The sequence below is a fragment of the Mytilus galloprovincialis genome, chromosome 4, assembly GCF_965363235.1.
Source record: "Mytilus galloprovincialis chromosome 4, xbMytGall1.hap1.1, whole genome shotgun sequence".
NCBI lineage: Eukaryota > Metazoa > Mollusca > Bivalvia > Mytilida > Mytilidae > Mytilus > Mytilus galloprovincialis.
The window spans coordinates 18957322-18977797 of record NC_134841.1 but is presented as its reverse complement, the minus strand read 5'-3'; the positions used below and the strand labels follow the sequence as shown (position 1 = coordinate 18977797).

General features: G+C 30.4%; 1 protein-coding gene across 1 annotated transcript in view; it reads right to left on the bottom strand.

Annotated features, from left to right (window-relative positions):
- The window catches only part of LOC143071548 (uncharacterized), a 29096-nt gene extending 12607 nt beyond the window's left edge, over nucleotides 1-16489 (bottom strand). The window contains exon 1 of the mRNA XM_076245915.1: nucleotides 16305-16489. Within this exon, the coding sequence (XP_076102030.1) occupies nucleotides 16305-16368 (64 nt within the window). The 5' untranslated portion in view covers nucleotides 16369-16489. The remainder of the gene's footprint in view (nucleotides 1-16304) is intronic.
- Between the last annotated feature and the right edge of the window lie 3987 nt (nucleotides 16490-20476).

Sequence of the window (20476 nt, the reverse complement as noted above, 5' to 3'; positions counted from 1 at the left end):
TGCAAAGACCAGATGAGTGAACCAATATTAATACCAATATATGCCATATATTAAATGTCATGACAACAGTATCGTTATCTTCTGAATAAGTCTGTTTAGAGGCTTGGTTAGGTTTTGAGTTGAATGTCGAAAGTTTGTGCTTTGTATAGAATATTACCACAGCAGATATGATGTGACATATCTGAACGTATAATATTTCTGCATGTTGATTTATATTCCTTGTACCGATGATCAAATTTAGTTAGAAATATTGTCAGGCTATTTAAATAGGAAAACCAAGAGTCTAATCCAAGAAATGAGAAACATTTATGAACCACATCACCAAAATTACAACCACTGAACGACAGTTTCTTGACTTAGGACAGGTGCAAACAAATTCAGCGGCTTTTAACATTTTAACAGGCGCCAACCTTCATTCTAACCTGAATGTAACATCACAACATAGAAAGATAAATTATTAAATATTAATTATCATTTAAAGACAAATACAGCTGCATACTCGATTAATTGCATGAACTATCATAGTTATCATAAATAAATACATAAATAAATTCATTTTTTACTAGTCAACAAAAGAAACGATACAAGGCATTGTATTTTCCATATATATTGAAATTGGATATACTGTACCAAGGTAAATAATTGCCTTAATTGTCTAATCTTTACATAATGTTATTTTCTTATCAAAACCATTTATTACAGCAAAAACACGATTTTTTTCCAAATTTTTGTTATTTCAAAAATCGTATTTTTACCACAATATTCAAAAATCGATTTTAGAACTTTATATTCAAAACTTAAACCTGGTCTGCTTAATATTTTAAATGCCTCTGCAGATATTTGAGTACTTAGTTCTCATATTTGAAATAAAGTGCAGACTTTTATCATCATTTTCAGCAAAATAAACTTGACCCCTATGTTCAATAACTCGGTACATTCTAACTTTCCAATTTGGTTTGATTATTTTAATCCTATGCATTTGATTTGTAAGTGAATGTGTTTCATTTGATCATTTAACAGTTTTTCTTTATTTGTTATATTGATGATAAATTGGAATTCAAACTTGTGTATCTTTTTTTGTTGTTGTTGTTGTTGTTGTTGACTAGTATACATAATAGTTTAGGCCTACAAGAGATATGTGGAAACAAATTATTTACAAACTCGAATATTCATTTTCATTTAAGACATCGAAAAAGATTGATATAATCATAGAATTAACTTGAATTCTTTCCTGTACAACTTATTTTTGTCGAGCCTTCGACTTTAGTCGAAAAAGCGAGACTAAGCGATCCTACATTCCGTCGTCGTCGGCGTCGTCGGCGGCGTCAACAAATATTCACTCTGTGGTTAAAGTTTTTGAAATTTTAATAACTTTCTTAAACTATACTGGATTTCTACCAAACTTTGACAGAAGCTTGTTTATGATCATAAGGTAGTATCCAAAAGTAAATTTTGTAAAAATAAAATTCCATTTTTTCCGTATTTTACTATAAATGGACTTAGTTTTTTCTGCGAGGAAACAAAACATTCACTCTGTAGTTAAAGTTTTTAGAATTTTAATAACTTTCTCAAACTATCCTGGGTTTGTACTAAACTTGCACAGAAGCTTGTTTATGATCATAAGATAATATCCAGAAGTAAATTTTGAAAAAATAAAATTCCATTTTTTCCATATTTTACTTATAAATGGACTTAGTTTTTTCTGCGGAGAAACATTACATTCATCTGTGGTTAAAGTTTTTAGAACTTTCTTAAACTATCCTGGGTTTGTACCAAATTTGGACAGAAGCTTGTTTATGATCATAAGATAGTATCCAGAAGTAAATTTTGTAAATAAATAAATCCATTTTTTCCATATTTTACTTTTAAATGGACTTAGTTTTTCTCCAGGGAACCATTACATTCACTCTGTGGTTAAAGTTTTAAAAATTTTAATAACTTTCTTAAACTATCCTGGGTTTGTACCAAACTTGGACAGAAGCTTATTTATGATCATAATATTGTATCCAGAAGTAAAGTTTGTAAAAAGATTACTTAGTTTTTTCTGTAATTTACTTTTAAATGGACTTAGATTTTCTTGCAATCATAAAATAGTACATGTAACAAGAGGAATATTTTTATTGATTTTTTCCCTCATTGTTGTTGAGTCTGCAATTTACAGCAAAAATAGGCGAGACACTGGGTTCCGCGGAACCCTTACAAATTTTTATTTATTAAAAGTTTTTAATTAAGCAGATGTATATACTAATAAATTGTACCACCAAATCAGAATACGCTCCGATTATTGAATTCATTAACTACTAGTATATGTTTTAACCTTTGATGACCTTAACTAACGTAATCTTTACGTCCTTGGAATCAATTACTTTTATTCTTGTTCAATTGTTATCTACTTCAATGTTTATCTTAGTCATTTGTTTCTGCATTTCAATCTTATTCAATTATGTCCATTCAATAATCTTAAATTCACGTATCTGTTGTATCGATCTTGGAGACTTAAATTTCGGATAAATAAATTACTTTAAATAAGCTTAACTAGTACATTAACTAATGTTTTATATTTGTATTTCTAAATTAAGAAGATTTACCTTTTAGAACACACTTCCATTTATAACCTTATTTTTTATCAAATTGTTTGCAATTGATGCTTAATATGAATTAAATATTTTTAAAGCATATGTTAAGTAGAACCCATGAATCAGCGAATATTCAATTATTATATAACAACAAGAAATTCATTTTCGAAATCGATATATTGCTACTCTTTCGTTGTTAGTTTTCTTATCTAAATTCAACAAAACCATTTAAAAAAAAAGAAGAAAACAACTAATGGACATGAGACAGTCGGCGACACACATAATCGAGCTTTAAAGTCTGAGCAACACGAACCAACTAAAAATTCACGGCGATATGATGTTCTCGCACTAACATATATACTATCAGGCTCCATATATTATACTTTTCGTGTAGCACGTGACAAGTGCACACTTGATAAGTCACATTAAAGCATCATTAGATATGCCAACTTATGTTATTTGAAGAAGAAAAATAACAATGTTTTTTCCTTACATTAATAAGAGTGGGACATTGAGCTAATACTTCGATATTACCGGGCAGTTTAGTTCAATTTTTAAAACATAATTTAAAGACATCATTGATAGATTATTCTTTCCAAAGACAACAATTACACATTGCTTGATTGTGCATGCAATCTTTGGTATGACCCTCAATTGGAGTTAGGTCATGTGTAATTTGAGAGAAAATAATGTGAAAAAAGGAAAAGGAAGGCAGTAAGAAAAAATCCTGTCGTTATCTGTGTGAACTGGTAAGATCAATTCCTTTATGCTTTAAATCAATGATATGCATTAAAAAACCAAGGTTTTTGTATGTATACCATTTAATTTGTGTTTTAAATTGATTTTTTTTATTTCTATTTACAATCTTCTCATTTGATCACAATGATTAATTACATGGCTTATAGTCTTTAGACAATCATGGGAAAAAAGTTAATTATGAGTTCATGCATTGATGATTGTTTTTGTTTGTTTATTTAATTTGCGTAATTCTATGTATAGTTATTCATTGTTATATCTTATAAATGAAACAGTTTGACTTAGTTCGGTGGTTATCAATTTGATTTTTGTGAAAAGATATTTTTATTTGATATAATACAAGTAGGAAAATGAACTGAATTTGACAAATATAAAAAAATAATAGTCAAAGATGTGTACAAAAATGTCGATTTATTTTACAATTTATCAATGAAACGTTTTAATTGTTGGTACATTTAAACATAGCAATAATAAAATTAACGGTACAAATTTTCTTCCACCAGATGCGCATTTCGACAATACATGATAAAATAGGATTTGTATTGGAGTATTTATAATATGAAAAGCATTCAAACACTAATGAATTGTTTACACACACTATAAATAAATGTTTTGTCCTTAGTCGTACATGTATGAAATGAATAGATTGAATTGATATCAAATTATTGATAGAAAAAATATTTGATTAATTTTTTATTCATTTTACAAATTCAAATGGAATTACAAAATAAAAAAATATCTGAATGTAGTAAGAAAACACCGATAAACTCTATTAAAGTAGGAACAGACTATACAATTATATGCTCATTAAACCTTTTGTCTTTTTTGTTATCTTTACAAATAGATAATTGGTAGAATTAAAAGCGGCCAAACCCGCAGTAAACCCAAATTATTTACCTAGAAGAATTTCTTTCCTAATTATATTATAAACATAGAGCTTATGTCAGAATCTATGACCGAGTGTCATAATGGTGAAAAGATTAATTGTAAAACAAACTAATTAAGGTTTTATGACAATGTTCATTTATCTGTTATTTCATCATGACAAGGTTTTTATTGATCTTTTGACAACAATGGAACACTTTTACAGTAATTTTTCCAAATATCACTCTTGTTTTAAGGAAAATGTATAAAATAAAATGAAATAACACGAAGAACTAAATCTGATATATAGTGTTGTGTTATTCCATCAAGTGATTTAAGTGAAGTGTGAAAAATAAATTTAAAATAGAAAATTAATATGCAAATGATTATTTTATTAGTTAATCAAGAAATCTTAATTTCTGTTTTTGTTAAATCTCTAACATTCTGTTAAAGATATATAGTATTTGAAAAAAGTAATACCATGTAATGATGACGTTACACTACTTCTTGCTAAAGCAATGCATCACATTACAATTACATGTAATGCAAAAATTGCTACACGACACATTACAATTACATGTAATGCAAAAATTGCTACACGACACATTACATGCAATTACTTGGAAAAATGTATTTCACTACCATGCATTACAATTACAAATTTTCATTACTCCATGCCTGGGACATAATGAACATAAACTGTTAAACGGATATTCTATAAAGGTCAAGCAACTCTAGATTGCGTCCGTAAAATTTACAAAGAAATGATTTCAATATAATCATTTGGAACTCTTGGTTTAATAGCTTCCTTGTGAGTAACAATCTTTTATGAAGGAAATCAATAAAGGAAATGAACCCCGGGAGTATCGTATCAATTAAGAGATATATCGTAAGGCTTACCTCTTTCAAAACTAAGCAACACAAACCCCAACAAAATCAAGGGATTATCCAAAGGAAGCTATTGAACCAAGAATTTCAAGCTGGAGAAATATCTTTGGCATTTTTATTGATGCAATCACAAGTTATTTGAACATGGCGAGTTACTTGAAATTTGTTTTTCATGAGAAGGCTCTGTCGTTTAAATTATATTATTTTTTTCGCTGTGGAATATCGGTGCCACAATTGTTTACGGATGTGTTTCAATTATCGTTAACACAATCTCTCTTGTCTTTCTTTCCTCGCTTAAGGTATCACCGACAGTAGCTATATATGGAGCAGGATTTGCTTTTCCTTCCAGAGCACCCGAGCTCAACCTCGGTGTTTGGTGGAGTTCTTGTTCTTTGTCAGTTTTGTTCCGACCTATTAGTTTTGAATATCCTATTGATATCTCCTGCCTCTTTCAGTTTTGATAAAAACAATTAAAGCTTTCACGTTAACCATAGTAAATTCAATGGTATACTTGCTAATATGATACTCGTATACAACAAGAAATGAAACCCAGGAAAAAAATTCCTGTGAAAGTACTGTGCCATAAAAGAACCAATTTTAGGAATGGATAGGTATTTGGGAATTGGACGCTATGTAATTTATTGGATATCTTTTTATCACTGTTATGTTGTGTTATGTATATTGACATAAACAGAGTTTTGAAGTTAAAGATATACCCATAATTACAATGTACGTTTAATTCAATGTTTAATCAATCATTATATAAAAACATGTTCATAAATCGATTGAGAGAAAAAAAAATCCGGGCTACAAACTAAAACTGAGGGAAACACATAAAATATATGAGGAGAACTACGACACAACAGAAACTCAACACTAAACTGTAACACACACAGTAACAAACTATAATAATACAATGGCCATTTTGCTGACTTGGTACAGGACATTTTAAGAAAAACATAGTGAGTTGAACCTGGTTTTGTGGTTAGCCCCATCTCCAGCTTTTATAACATTAAAATGACAACATTACATGATAGGATTACAATACAAATAAAAGGGAGAACATATAGAACACGATTTATAACTATCAAAAGGTACCAGGTTTATAATTTAATACGCCAGATGTGCGTTTCGTCCACACAAGATGAACCAGTGACACTCAGAGTCAGATAAAAAAAATTCGAAAGCTTAAACAAGCACAAAGTTGAAGACCTTGGATAAGAACATCCTGATTATTTAGAATAATTCATACTTTTGCAAACAATAAATTTATAAAAATTACTATATAATAGATATATATGATAACACCGAAGTGGTGACCAACTACAGAATAAAAACGAATACACAAAACATCCTAAACCAGTGCATAAAAAGTCACAGTCGTGTTAGCCGAAGAGATCGGCGTTCAAATGACCACATTTGAATTTCTAAAAAAATCCAAAAAAAAAGTCTCTATCTTTTAATGATTTTTGTTACACTGAACACAATGCCACTTTTAACATTCGAGTGACCCCTTATTTAATAGTTCAGATTGAAAAATAGCAAATATGGTAATCACTTCTATTAAATTATGCTTAACAGATAAACAATTCATAAACCCTTTTGAATTTTTATTAAAAGTACATGCATTTATTGTTTCCCTCAAACACTGCGCAAATAACCAGATATATACTTTCACCACCCAATCTCAATACACAATTGTTAGTAGATTTCTTCAACAATATTTTTTACCTTTTAATGACCTTAACTAACGTAATCTAAATGTCCTTGGAATAAAATATTTTTATTCTTATTTATCTTTTATCTACTTTAAATGTTTTATTAATATCTTCATACGTTATCGCATTTCAATATCTTTCAATTATTTTCATACAATAATCTTAAAACCATGTATCTTTTGTATCGATTTTTGGGATTTCAATATCGGGTAAATTAATTACTGTTGCTTTAAATAAGCTTTACTAGAACATACATTGTAAATTTCTCATGTCATCACGATGATTAATTACATGTCTTATAGTCTTTAGACAAGCATGGATAAGAAAGTGTATTGTCAGTCCATGCATTGCTGATTGGTTTTTTCATGAACTTGTGTCATTCTATGTATATTTATATATCATCATATCTTATTAAGGATAGAGTTTGAATCAGTTAAGTGGTCATCAATTTGACACCTAATGGGTTTTAAACAAAACCAATACCTATATAAGTTTAAAAGTGGAAAAGATACGAACGATATCAAGGGGAATTCAAAATTGAAGACAAAATACGACAAAAAGACAAACAAGTCTCTTTGACACATTCCCCATTTCCATTCTCAATTTTATCAAATAACCATAATGGTCAACATAATGTTCAACCTACTCGTTATGGCGTCCTTAAAAATTTCCAATGGATGATTTCAACTTTATAATTTGTGCTCAGGTTTAATACTTTCTGTGGAAGAAGCAACACTTGGCCTGCATCAAAGAAAACGTGACAAAAAGTGTCATCTCATAAATATCATAGCAACTGGGAGATCTATACTGTGTTTGCAGACGCTGCCGAAAGTTTAATTCATATATTTGAAAAGCTTATAATTAGAAAACTGAAATCATCCCTTTCGTCGTAAAGTTTTGTTCTCATCCGACTCGCATTGTCAATGTAAATAAGATATATTTTGAAATTTGAAAGCTTCATTTTCACTGGTAGTCAGTAACCAAATATGAATGATCTTCCCGACTATCGTATCATTTTAATAACAAAAATATACATTTGAAAACGAATGTCAATATCTAAATGTGTAAATAATAGATAATGAATCTCCACTTATGTTTCTTAAAAATATTGGACAAATGTATTGAACATATAAAATCTCCTAAATTTTATATATCAAGTCTGTTACAGGTTATTCGTTATCCCAATAAAACTTTTGCATTGAGCACGTTTTACGTCATAGCTAGAAAAGGTAAATATTGACCAAGATCAGAGAACAATTATTAATTTTAACTTAATGTGTCATGTTTTATTCTATTTCAATGAATAGGACGATTAAAATACTTATTGTCTGATATTTAAAAATATTGTAACGTTCTATAAATAGTTTTGAAAATGGTCATTATTGGCAATGATACACAAAGTTTAATTATCAATGATATAAGTGGAATAATAGTTATCAAAGGTACCAGGCTTGGGATTTCATACGCCTGACGCGCGTTATAAAATAGTTATACAGCCAAACAATACTGCATAAAGGTAATTTATGCCTGGGATTAAAAAACCCTTAGTATTTAAAAAAAATCATACTTTTGCAAACCAGGAAATTTATAAAAATGACCATATAATTGATATTCATGTGAAAACCGAAGAGCTGACTACTGGGCTGGTATAAGCTACAAATTAAAAAACTTAATAAACTTGATATAACTTTGAAAAACTCTATCCATCTCTTTTCAATTGTTTAAAACAAGAACGTTTTTTTTTCTTTGAAGTTATGTAGTCAGACATGCTCCGATGTATGCACAATTTAAAAGATGTTTGGTTGTTTAATTCTTTATCCAGTAAAGTTTGTTTCGAAATCGTTGTCCACATAATTCAATTTGATGACACTGTCATACAAGGGAGATGTTTAGTTAGCTATAAAACAAGGTTTTATCCAATATTTTCTACATCAGAAAATGCCTGTACCAAGTCAGGAATATGACATTTCTTATCTATTCGTTTGATGTGTTTGAGCTTTTGATAATGCCAATTGATTGGAGACTTTCCTATTTGAATTATTCTCGGAGCTTTTTTCTTGCTTGATATTTGATGTCATTAAGGAGTAAATTTACATTCAATTGTTGTACTAGATATACAACAATTAACTAGTAACTTATGTACTAAAATACAAATTATTAAACGAAACGACCATATCACTTATTGCACCTGCTGTTTATTCCCTTATTTGACTAAGTTGTTCGTATCATTTAAAACCCTCTAATAGTACATGACCGATATAGTATTATATATTATCATTTTAAGTACATGTATGCACTCGCTCCCTTCTTGGTTCATTGTGTAGTTTTATATTGTGACTAAGCATAAGCTCGGACCATCTTATTCACTCGTTTGGTACTACCGAGTATCGAATACTAAAATGATACTCGAGGAATGAGTTTACTGTTATGCTAGGTTCACACTGCCGATCAGACAAACTAGATCAATCCCGATCAAAACAGATTAAGTCATTTGGAGACTGGTCTGGCTCGTTCGACAAGAATGTTCGGGATGGTCTACCTTGCTCTTCATAGATCGAACTTTCTACCCTAGTGTTTTTGACATTTCAAAAACATTCGAGTAAGGATCGAGAAACCGTTCACTCGAGAAAGGAAAGAGAATTTGGCGAGTAGCGATAGAGTTTATCGAGAAAGGATCGTGTAGGGATCGAGTTTGGTCGGAATACAAATATTTGAACGACTAGTACTCGATCATCTCGAGCTTTGCTCGACCAATACTCGTGACGAGATTATCGCGGGATAACGACGTTCTTTAGTTTGTACATTGCCATTGGCGACGTCGGCGACTACAGTGACGTCGCCGTGGGTTTGAGTTGTTATTAAAAGTTATGGCTGAACAGACGTGTTTGTCTATATTAGCGAAAATATCATATTTTTAACCTCCACAATCTGATCGTTTCTCGTAAATGCCATCTAGTTTTATTCCAGACCAACTCAACCAGATCTCTACTTGACCAAATTCGACTACTTTTTTTTAATCTCTACTCGGATCTTTACGAATATACATGCCTGCTACAAGTTTGTATGAACCCTCTTGCTGCAACTGTTTTTCAAGGTTGCATTTCATATGCCGGAAAATACGACGGCTCAACGTCTGTGATGTAACATGCCAAATAATGCATCATTTGATATATGACGTCACGACATAATGACAGTTACATTTTGAAACATGGTTGAAAAACGTAACACTGTTTAATCTTTGGTCTTTTAATTGAAAGAGATACAGCATTGATGAGAAGCTTGCATAAATTCAACCATTGACATACGTGTCCCTCTGGCACAGCCGGTGTGGACATATGTGTCCCTCCGGCAGCAAGAGGGTGTGCAGATTCGATTAACATCCATTACTTCCTTTGTTATTTTTCAAATGTACATAAAATTAACTCCACGAATATCTCCCATGTAGATAAGTTAGATTACGTTTACAAAGAGAGGAAAAACATATCAAACGAACAATCAGACCCAAAGGTCAAAAACAAACCGACGCAGCCATGGAGAAAAACAAAAAAAAAAGACGAAAAGACAAGCAGCAGTCAACATAACACATTATTGAAACTAAAACCTTTTTTAACGACATTATATATTTATTCACCAAATATGGTTGTTACATTGTTACTTAAAGAAACTAAGTTTTTCTTGATGTATCCTGTTATATTTCACTGATTACCCAGGTTAATAAGCAACTGCTGGTATAAAACAGTATGCTTATGAATTCTTAGTGTGCTTTTGCATATTACTTACACAAAACGTGTTCTGAAATTATTAAAAAAAATATTGTAATATAAACATTTTTTTAATTTCCACAAGAATTACCTGAATTTACCTTGATTCATTAGTTTAGTGTTGTTACAACATAATAAAATTGAGAATGGAAATGGGGAATGTGTCAAAGAGACAACAACCCGCCCAAATAAAAAACAACAGCAGAGGGTCACCAACAGGTCTTCAATGTAGCGAGAAATTCCCGCACCCGGAGGCGTCCATCAGCTGGCCCCTAAACAAATATATACTAGTCCAGTGATAATGAACGCCATACTAATTTCCAAATTGTACACAAGAAACTAAAATTAAAATAATACAAGACCAACAAAGGCCAGAGGCTCCTGACTTGGGACAGGCGCAAAAATGCGGCGGGGTTAAACATGTTTGTGAGATCTCAACCCTCCCCCTATACCTCTAACCAATGTAGTAAAGTAAACGCATAACAATACGCACATTAAAATTCAGTTCAAGAGAAATCCGAGTCTGATGTCAGAAGATGTAACCAAAGAAAATAAACAAAATGACAATAATACATAAATAACAACAGACTACTAGCAGTTAACTGACATGCCAGCTCCAGACTTCAACTAAACTGACTGAAAGATTATGATTTCATCATATGAACATCAGGCACAATCCTTCCCGTTAGGGGTTTAGTATCATACCATCATAACATACATGAGAAGAACATAACCCGTGTCATGCCAACAACTGTTTTCAGAATAAATGTGTTTAGTTCCGATGCAAAGACCTTATCAGTGACTACATAATCCCATTGAAATAAAAATTCTGGAAACACCTACATAAAATTTTCCTGTTTTACCAATAAAATTCAAATTTAGGAATAGCCAGAATAAACCATATATTATGTACAAGTTTCTTGAAATACAATTGTACAACATTTCATTGCATTTTGTTATAATCAATTCAATCGTCTAAACTTCATTTTACTGTCTTCAGTAACGGATTAAATTTCATTGTTCTGTTTTCGTTATATCCTTTAATGTATTCTTGAACAAAAATTTGATAAACAATTATACTTGTCATTCTAACATGACGTTCTTCAAACGCTTTGAGTACACACCTATGGTAAAATATGAATATTTTGCCAGAGCTGTTCCGATCGCACTCTCATGTCATATGTTGGTTTTTTTTTTTTTCTGAATAAGCTTCCCGACGTCATAGAACGATGACGTAAGAATATAAGCATTTTAAAGGAAATTACACGCTTGTGAAACCGAAAATCTTCACTACAAGGAATCTTAAACAAACGATGCTTAAATGTGTAATAAGCCATATATTTTGTTTTAAAACATTTAAGACATTTAGTAAATAATCATGTAAATTCATCCACAACTATCTGAATAAGTTATTGTAAATAGATTAAGGATGTCACTTATTCAGTTTGCTCTGTACTTTTACGCCAATTTAATAGTGCGTTTATTTATGGGAACGGCTAATATTTGCCTCCATTTAGAGCGCTTCGAGACAAAAGAATTGCCGTATTTATCCTATTAGAATTGAAATAATTCATAGGGCTTGAATATATCGTGATTTTACCACGGGTTGTCCCTTTATGCCGATATTTTACCCCTCGTTATTGCTCAGGGTAAAATATTTAGCATCAAGGGCCCACCCGTGGTAAAATCACGATATATTATACCCCCCATCAAATATTCCTTAAATTCTGATTACAATATGCATATGATTTGTATATAGAAAAACCTGAAATTATTAGGAAATAATCCAGACCAAAATAATTTTTATCTTAAATTTTTATATCCGATGACAAATTGCTTTAACGATACTTTGAAATTTAAATTTTATTTTACCAATTATTCATTTCCAAATTTTCTCTAAAAATCGACAATGAATTAAAAAAAAAGTTATAGTTTTCTTCTTCGTTACATACATTACATATACGGTTATTCTTCTTCAATAAGTGTTTTGGTGGTAATATGAATTATAAAAGTTTCCGTCTTTATATCTTTAATTCTTTATTCTCTTCTAAATAATGAAAATTAAAAATATATAGGTGGTTCATACTAAGATTCCCATTTATTTGTAAAATACTCATCCATTTGCTAACACCTATTGATGGTTCAGTTTTATCTTAACAAATTGAATAATATATAATGCTTGTTGAAAAGCTTGAAGCCTCAATGTAATTACCTTTTCAGATCAGTTTCTGTCTATGAATATTTATAATACTTATAATAGAACTTTCAGACTTTAACATCTGAAGCCAGTCTTTTTGCAAAATAAGATGTTGAGATATATTACCAGTGTCATCTATAATTTTATGACAAATATCAAGTTACACTTAATTCAATTTTTAAAACAATGGTTCTATTTTAAAAAAAATAATCAGTTTGCTTCCCCAAATAACCTCTTTTTCTGATTTCTGTGAAGTTGGTAGGTTTTTTCGTCTGTCCACCGCCATTATATCAATTATTTACATTTAAATACTTCCCTATCTAATTCAGGGATGTGTTTGATATATCTAGGCCTTTCTTCTTTTAAAAATTCATCTTAGAAAAACAACCAATTAATACCAACCACACTGAGATATTTTAACTACCAGTTTGAAATATCATTACGAATGAGTTTACCTACCCAAGACGATTTCAGAGACATAAAATAACTTTGTATGTCAATCATTTGTAACCCCCTTTCTTCGTATGACTTTATCATGTTGTTTCTTTTAACCTAATCTGGTTCACCATCCCAGATGCATTTATAACATTTGCTCTATACATCTTTTCTAAATTTCTTGTGAACTGTACAGGCATTTGCCAATTAAAAAAAGGGGGAGGGTAAAACTGTTGATTTATTATTAATCAAAATCTTTTATTGAATTATAAACATATAATTTTATTTATACTTTTCTTGTGTTATAGATATAATTTATCACATACCGGTACCTTATCCCAGTTTCGTTAACATTTAGGTACACTTCATTATCATATTAAGTACATTTTAGTACATGATATACGATTTACTAAGTAGGAAAATTAATAGATATTCTATTCTGATTTAGAACATATTCAAAGTAAAAAGCTTTAATGATTTCTGTATTATAAACATTCATATATATTTCTATAGTTTATATTTAACAAATTTAATTAAACAAATTTTTTTTCTGCAACAAATCTAGAAAGTGTGTCAGATTTGCGTTGTTTACAATCCATTATCTCAAAATGCTGACAATTTTTTTCCTCAGATAATCATTGATACAATATATTTCTATTCTACTTGTTTGTGAAACAAGTTTAAGAACTAGTTTGATTAATATCTAGATATAGGTCGTCGGTTAGTACTACACGATCATTTCTTACGCGGTATTGCAGTTGGGGTCCCATAGTAATATACAAGTCAGATACTTGTAAAGGAGTATCAAGGTGTTCACAGTAACTTCTAAGTACAGCACGTTCTGCATAGTATATTTTGTTGCATTATATCATGGTGATTTAGTTTAGAATAGACAAATGTATGTTTGTTTAAAGATGTTGGTAATGTTTTATGATGTTTATTAAATGTTGTATCGCACATAAAAAAAATAAGTTACTGCGAGCAATCCAAGAGACCATTTTGATTTGCCTCTTATTTAGCCATGTTGATAGAGTAGAAATGATTTAAATTCGGACGAATTTATGAGGGAAAACTTTATAAAAAAAATATTCACAGGTATCATGTAACCATACAAAAGCGTTAAAACCGATATAGTATGATATCCTATTCTAATTTTATCGAGAAATATTTATAGTTTATCCAGATATTTCCATGTTAAATAGAAATATACATGACATGAAGGATTTTTCACTACCTTCCTGGAGAATAGTAATTGATTTTCCACTTAGGCATTTGCATTTCTTGTAAATATTTCACTTTTTTTCACTGGTTTAACTAATTTAGAGTGTTAAGTTAACCAATTAGCATGAGAAGACATTTTATCTTATAACAATGTTTTAAATACTACTGACTGCTTCATACCTTGATCTTTTCATCAATATTGACAGATGGACGACATTACACTTAAATCTATGACAAACGGGATGACTTAAACTTCCCAATTATCACTTTCCCATTTCTCAGCAGTAACATACCCTTTGATTCGGTTTATGGTGTGTACATATCTAATTTGATATGCTGGGCTTGTGCATGTTCGCACTATACGGACATCATATACAAGAATATGATTCTCACGCAGAAACTGCTCAAACAGAGTTATGAGGAGACTGAAAATATTTACCGCATTTTAGTTGTGGTTTGATATATATGTCGTCTGTCTGCTGAGTACCAACGTACCTATTCCCGAATATGACGGTTTCACTGATTGTAAATTTGCATTGCTTTACGACGTGTCTCGGTATTTCACACATGTATTTATTTTTGATGTTTCTGTTGTGATTTCGGTTGGATAATATGTTATGTTTGTAGTCCAAATAATTATAAAAAAAGCTTTTGGTGCCTTCATTTAAATGATAATTGTTTGGACTGGTATTGTGAAAATTATTGTATGAAATTCATGAATAAATATTCGTCTTAAAATGTCCTGTTTCAAGTGAGGAATATGGTAGTTGTTCGTTTCTATGTATGTTGGTATTTGTTTTTGTTGAACTTAATGGTTCCTGTTGGTTCTTTGTTTTCCTCCTAGTGTTAATGTGTTTCCGTCGGTTTTAGTTGGTAACCCGGATTTGTTTTCTCTAAATCAATTTATGACTTTCGAACAGCGGTATACTGCTGTTGCCTTTATTTGCTATTTTTGCCGTCTATTGTATTATAGACCGGAAATATTTGTTTTGATTGCATGAGTCTTTAGATATCACGCTTTATTACTTTCCCCTCTTTTATGTCTTTATTAAGGACTGTTTTATTTTATAAATTGTCACCCATACCAGATGAAAGGTATAAAGACACCTGAAGTGTAAACTATTTAAATTTTAATTTTATTAACCGGGTAAAATCATACAGTTTATGCTGAAAAAAATAATATACTAAGACTACTTATATCTTAAATGTACAATACCACCCAGACTCTCATAAATTTTATAATGATAGTCAAAGGAAAATTAAATTCACATATTTTCACTCCTTTTCCTAATTTTTTTAGCATTTAATGTGTGTATAAATACAAACAAAATGCTTGACTCCAGTAACATATGTTCAACGAATAATTCTAGTTTGATGTATGTGAAAAACGTTATTTTTTATTGGGACCAATCTTTGCTTAAAAGGATCATGTATACAAGTAACTTAAACACATAGGAAAATGCATAAATGATATATATCACACATCAAAATGTAATAGACTATATGGCACAGACTTTTTATTCTGACGGTTTTTACTTCATAATATCAAAAGTTGAAGAGCCGGACCTCCTTGTAATCGGACGGTTTTGATGGTGAAATGTTCAAACATATTTTTTTCCAATGTAATTGAATTTATTTTTATACGAAACAATTAGTTCACGTGACACTTTCTTTATTTGTAATCAAGTTACCTATTTGTCTTTTTAATTTTTAGCCATGGCGTTGTCAGTTTATTTTCGACTGTCCCTCAGATATCTTTCGCCCCTCTTTTAAATTAATGATCAATATTTAAAAAAAAATGAAGGATTATTAAGCATATCACTTCTCCTGTTATGTCTGGTAATTTTTAAATAAAAATAAAGAATGGTAATATTAAATCGTAACTTACGTGGATAAACAATAACAATCAGTGTCCAAATGACAAAGATACAAAACCAACACCACTTTATCATCAGGGCGCCTAGTAAATCGATGCAGTAATGAAATTAAACAGAAAATCATGTGCTAATTTGGAATAAATTTTAACTCATCCTTTCAGTTGTCCTTTTAACCGCTTAATATACGATATTGAAGTTTTCCATTTCATTTTTTGGTACAGAATATTTCAAAACAGTACTGTCACGTTATATCTTGTAAACTTTAAAAATTGAAATACGTAGGCAAATATATTCCATGCAGTTTTGCGTTCAATAAAAGGCAATATTATCGATGGAATACAAATATAGTTATTTATCTACTTTATAATCAAAACAGCACTTAAAACGATAACAGATTGCTAAGCAGACGCGAAATGTCATTTGTCGCTATGTGCTGGAATTATATGATAGACTCCTGAGACAATTATGAAGCTTTGGTCGTCCTTATCAACAGAATAAAATATAAATTATTTACTACCAAAACTATAATTTGAGAGTTCAATGTATTAACTTCATAAATAGGAATGACCATATTAATGAACAAGCTTCCAAATTAAAAGAAACAAGATTCTTTTCAAAATATAATAATTCGTGCATAACTTATACCTAGTAACATATCGGTTATATAAGGACTTATATTTATACTGAATACAAAAGCTTTTCAACATTAAAACTCACTGTGTCAGTTTTGCTACAGTATTATGAGCTACACATTGTGTCAGACAATCTACTAAAACATACAACACATTGGGAAAAAATAATAACTACTAAACATTGAAAAAGTATCCTTTAGTAAAGTATTGTTATAAGACTTCAGTTTTAGTATGAATGAATGCTTTCAGACATCTGGTCCGAACCAAATAGCATTCCCAGATTGTTATAATGTGATATAAGGACGAAATCACTTTTGCATATCAAAATAAATATATGTCAAATAGAAACGAAAGATACCAGAGCGAAAGCCAAACTCATAGACCGTAAATAAACTGACAACGCCTGGGGTAAAATAGAAAAAGACAAACAGACAAATAAAAGAACACAATACACAACATCGAAAACTAATGTAAAGTACATTTTTGTAAAACCATTTTAAAACAATCTTTCTAAACCAACCGTCATAAGATGGCATAATGTTTATGCTTCAATATCTAAAGCAAAAATTGTTTAAGCAAATAATCAACATAGCACTATTATAGAAATATCTTTAAAAGTGACAGAGGAGATCATAAAATAAGGAAAACTCAAAATTTATAATATAACCTTGACCTTTGACCTTGGCATAAATTTTATTCCAATGAACCAAGGACCTCAAATCAATATATCTAAGGTCTCCATTACTTACCATTCATGATATACATGTATACATCCCTTATGTTTAATATTGAAGGGGAAATAACTCTTAAATGGAGTCTTTGTATTGCTTCGGTCAAAATTGGACACAAACATCCTGAGGATATAACAAGTAATTTGGTCAAATAAATTTGTCGCTTTCTTTTACGGTTACGGATGAGATGCACTCACAAGGAAATCTGTGTTTGGTGAAATCATTCCTACAAAGAAAAGTATTCGATTAAGCAGGTTGAATTTCAAAGGCGCATTAAGTGTTCGATATCATATACGAAACAACTAAGTGACATTCAGCGAAACAAAATTTATAAGTAAGAAATTAAAGTACCTGAAGAAGAAGAAAAAAAAATAATCAGTAGAAGAAATCTATAGGTCTCACCACAGAAAAGTGGAAAGACCTAATAATACTTTGCACGAAGTTTCCTACTGCTATATGTACAAAATTGCCCATCTCTATTATTATTTTTTTTTGCTGTTTTGATACTATTGCAGTTTAAAAATTCGTAATTCACATGGCTGCAGAGGGGTTCATAAACCTTAAGCCCATATTTTAGTTGTTTAAGTAACGTAAAGGCAATAAAAGTATACCTGTGTTCAATCAATAAATCCGGGTCACAAACCAAAACTGACAATCTACTAAAACATTCAACACATCGGGGCAAAATAATAACTACTAAACATTGAAAAAGTACCCTTTAGTAAAGTATTGTTATAAGACTTCAGTTTTACTATTAATTTTTGAGGGAAATACATCAACTATAAGATAAAGAAAAACAACAGAACAATGGAAACACTGAAATGCTACAAAATCAAACTCCTTCGTGCAAAGAAACGGACCATTTGATAACAGCTTTAACTACATTTTTAATTTCAAAAATCATAGTGAAAAGGTCTCAAAGTATTTAGTTTTACACCTGTACATGATTTGTCATCTTTTTCGGTTACTATCATGTTCAAGACCAAGTCATTAAATGCACCAAAATGTGCAGCAAAATCACTGAGCAGACTTATAAGATATGTACGAAACCCTGTGTCAAACATAGCCCCGCATGTGGCGTTATAGAAGGTGGTATTGTTTTACATAAGGTAAATACAATAGATATCTAATTCACAAAGAGAAAATATCTTGTAAATAAATATTTCATTCATGTCCAGTGAAGGATGTTTATTCAATATTGTCGACATCGCGATATCTACAATGTTAACACGATATAGTGTCAACATTGTTTACATTGTTTGAACCCTTATATATGTATACATCGTTGACATCGCGATGTATACAATGTTAACACGATGTTGTGTTAACCTCGTTTACATTGTTTGAACCCTTATATATTGTTTACATCGTTGACATCGTTAACATTGCTATGTATACAATGTAAACACGATATCGTGTCAACAACGTTGACATTGTTTGAACTCTTATATATTGTTTACATCGTTGACATCGTTAACATCGCGATGTTTACAATGTTAACACGATGTCGTGTCAACATCGTTTACATTGTTTGATCCCTTATTTATTGTTTACATCGTTGACATCGTTAATATTGCGTGGTATACAATGTAAATACGATGTCGTGTCAACATTGTTGACATTGTTTGAACTTTTATATATTGTTTACATCTTTGACATCGTTAACATCGTGATGTTAACAAGGTTCAAACGATGTCGTGTGAACATCGTTGACATTGTTTAAACTCTTATATATTGTTTACATCGTTGACATCGTTAACATCGCGATGTACACAATATTAAACCGATATCTAGTCAACTTTGTTATCATTGTTTGAACTCTTATATATTGTTTACATCGTTGACATCGTTAACATAGCGATGTATACATATAAGAAGATGCGGTATAAGTTCAAATGAGACAACTATTTATTTAAGTTACATCTTTTATAAGTAAAACCCCTATAGGTTTGACATTAATACGGAGTTTTGGTTTTTATCGAGTAGCAAGCTATGAAAGGTACAAAAAAACACTAGTGTAAAACTATTTGAACAGGAAAAATAAAGGTCTAATGTAAAAAAAACATGAAACCAGAAACACGTATGAACAATTCAACAAACGACAACTACTGAACGACAGATTCCTGACTAAGGACAGGTGCAAACAAATGCAGTTAGTTTAACGTTTATATACGTACCATAGACTCAATATAAAATATAAACACGATTTTGACACAATATTGTTAGCATTGTTATGTGAACAATTTAAACAGAAAGGTATTTATAAAAAAAGAAGTGGTATGATTGCAAATAAGTAAAATTTTCAGTACATACATACTAACTGGCACATCTATAGATAACCGTATGGCCTTTAACATTGAGCAAAGTTTATATGGCATAGTTAACAATAAAAGGCGCCGACATGAAAAATGGAAAACAATTTTAACTATTTAACTAACTGCTTAACCATGTTAACTTATTTTAAAAAAAAGAACGAAAAAAAAATGTATATACAACAACAACAAGATGTTGACACTATATTGTTAACATTACGATGTATACGATGTGAACGATGTAAACAGAAAGGTGTAGACACTATATATACAATATAAACACGATGTTGACATAATATTGTCAACATCGCGATGTATACGATGTGAACGATGTAAACAGAAAGGTATAGACTTTATATATATAAATACAATATAAACACGATGTTGACACGATATTGTCAACATCGCGATGTATACGATGTGAACGATGTATACAGAAAGGTATAGACTCTACATATACAATATAAACACGATGTTGACACAATATTGTCAACATCGCGATGTATAC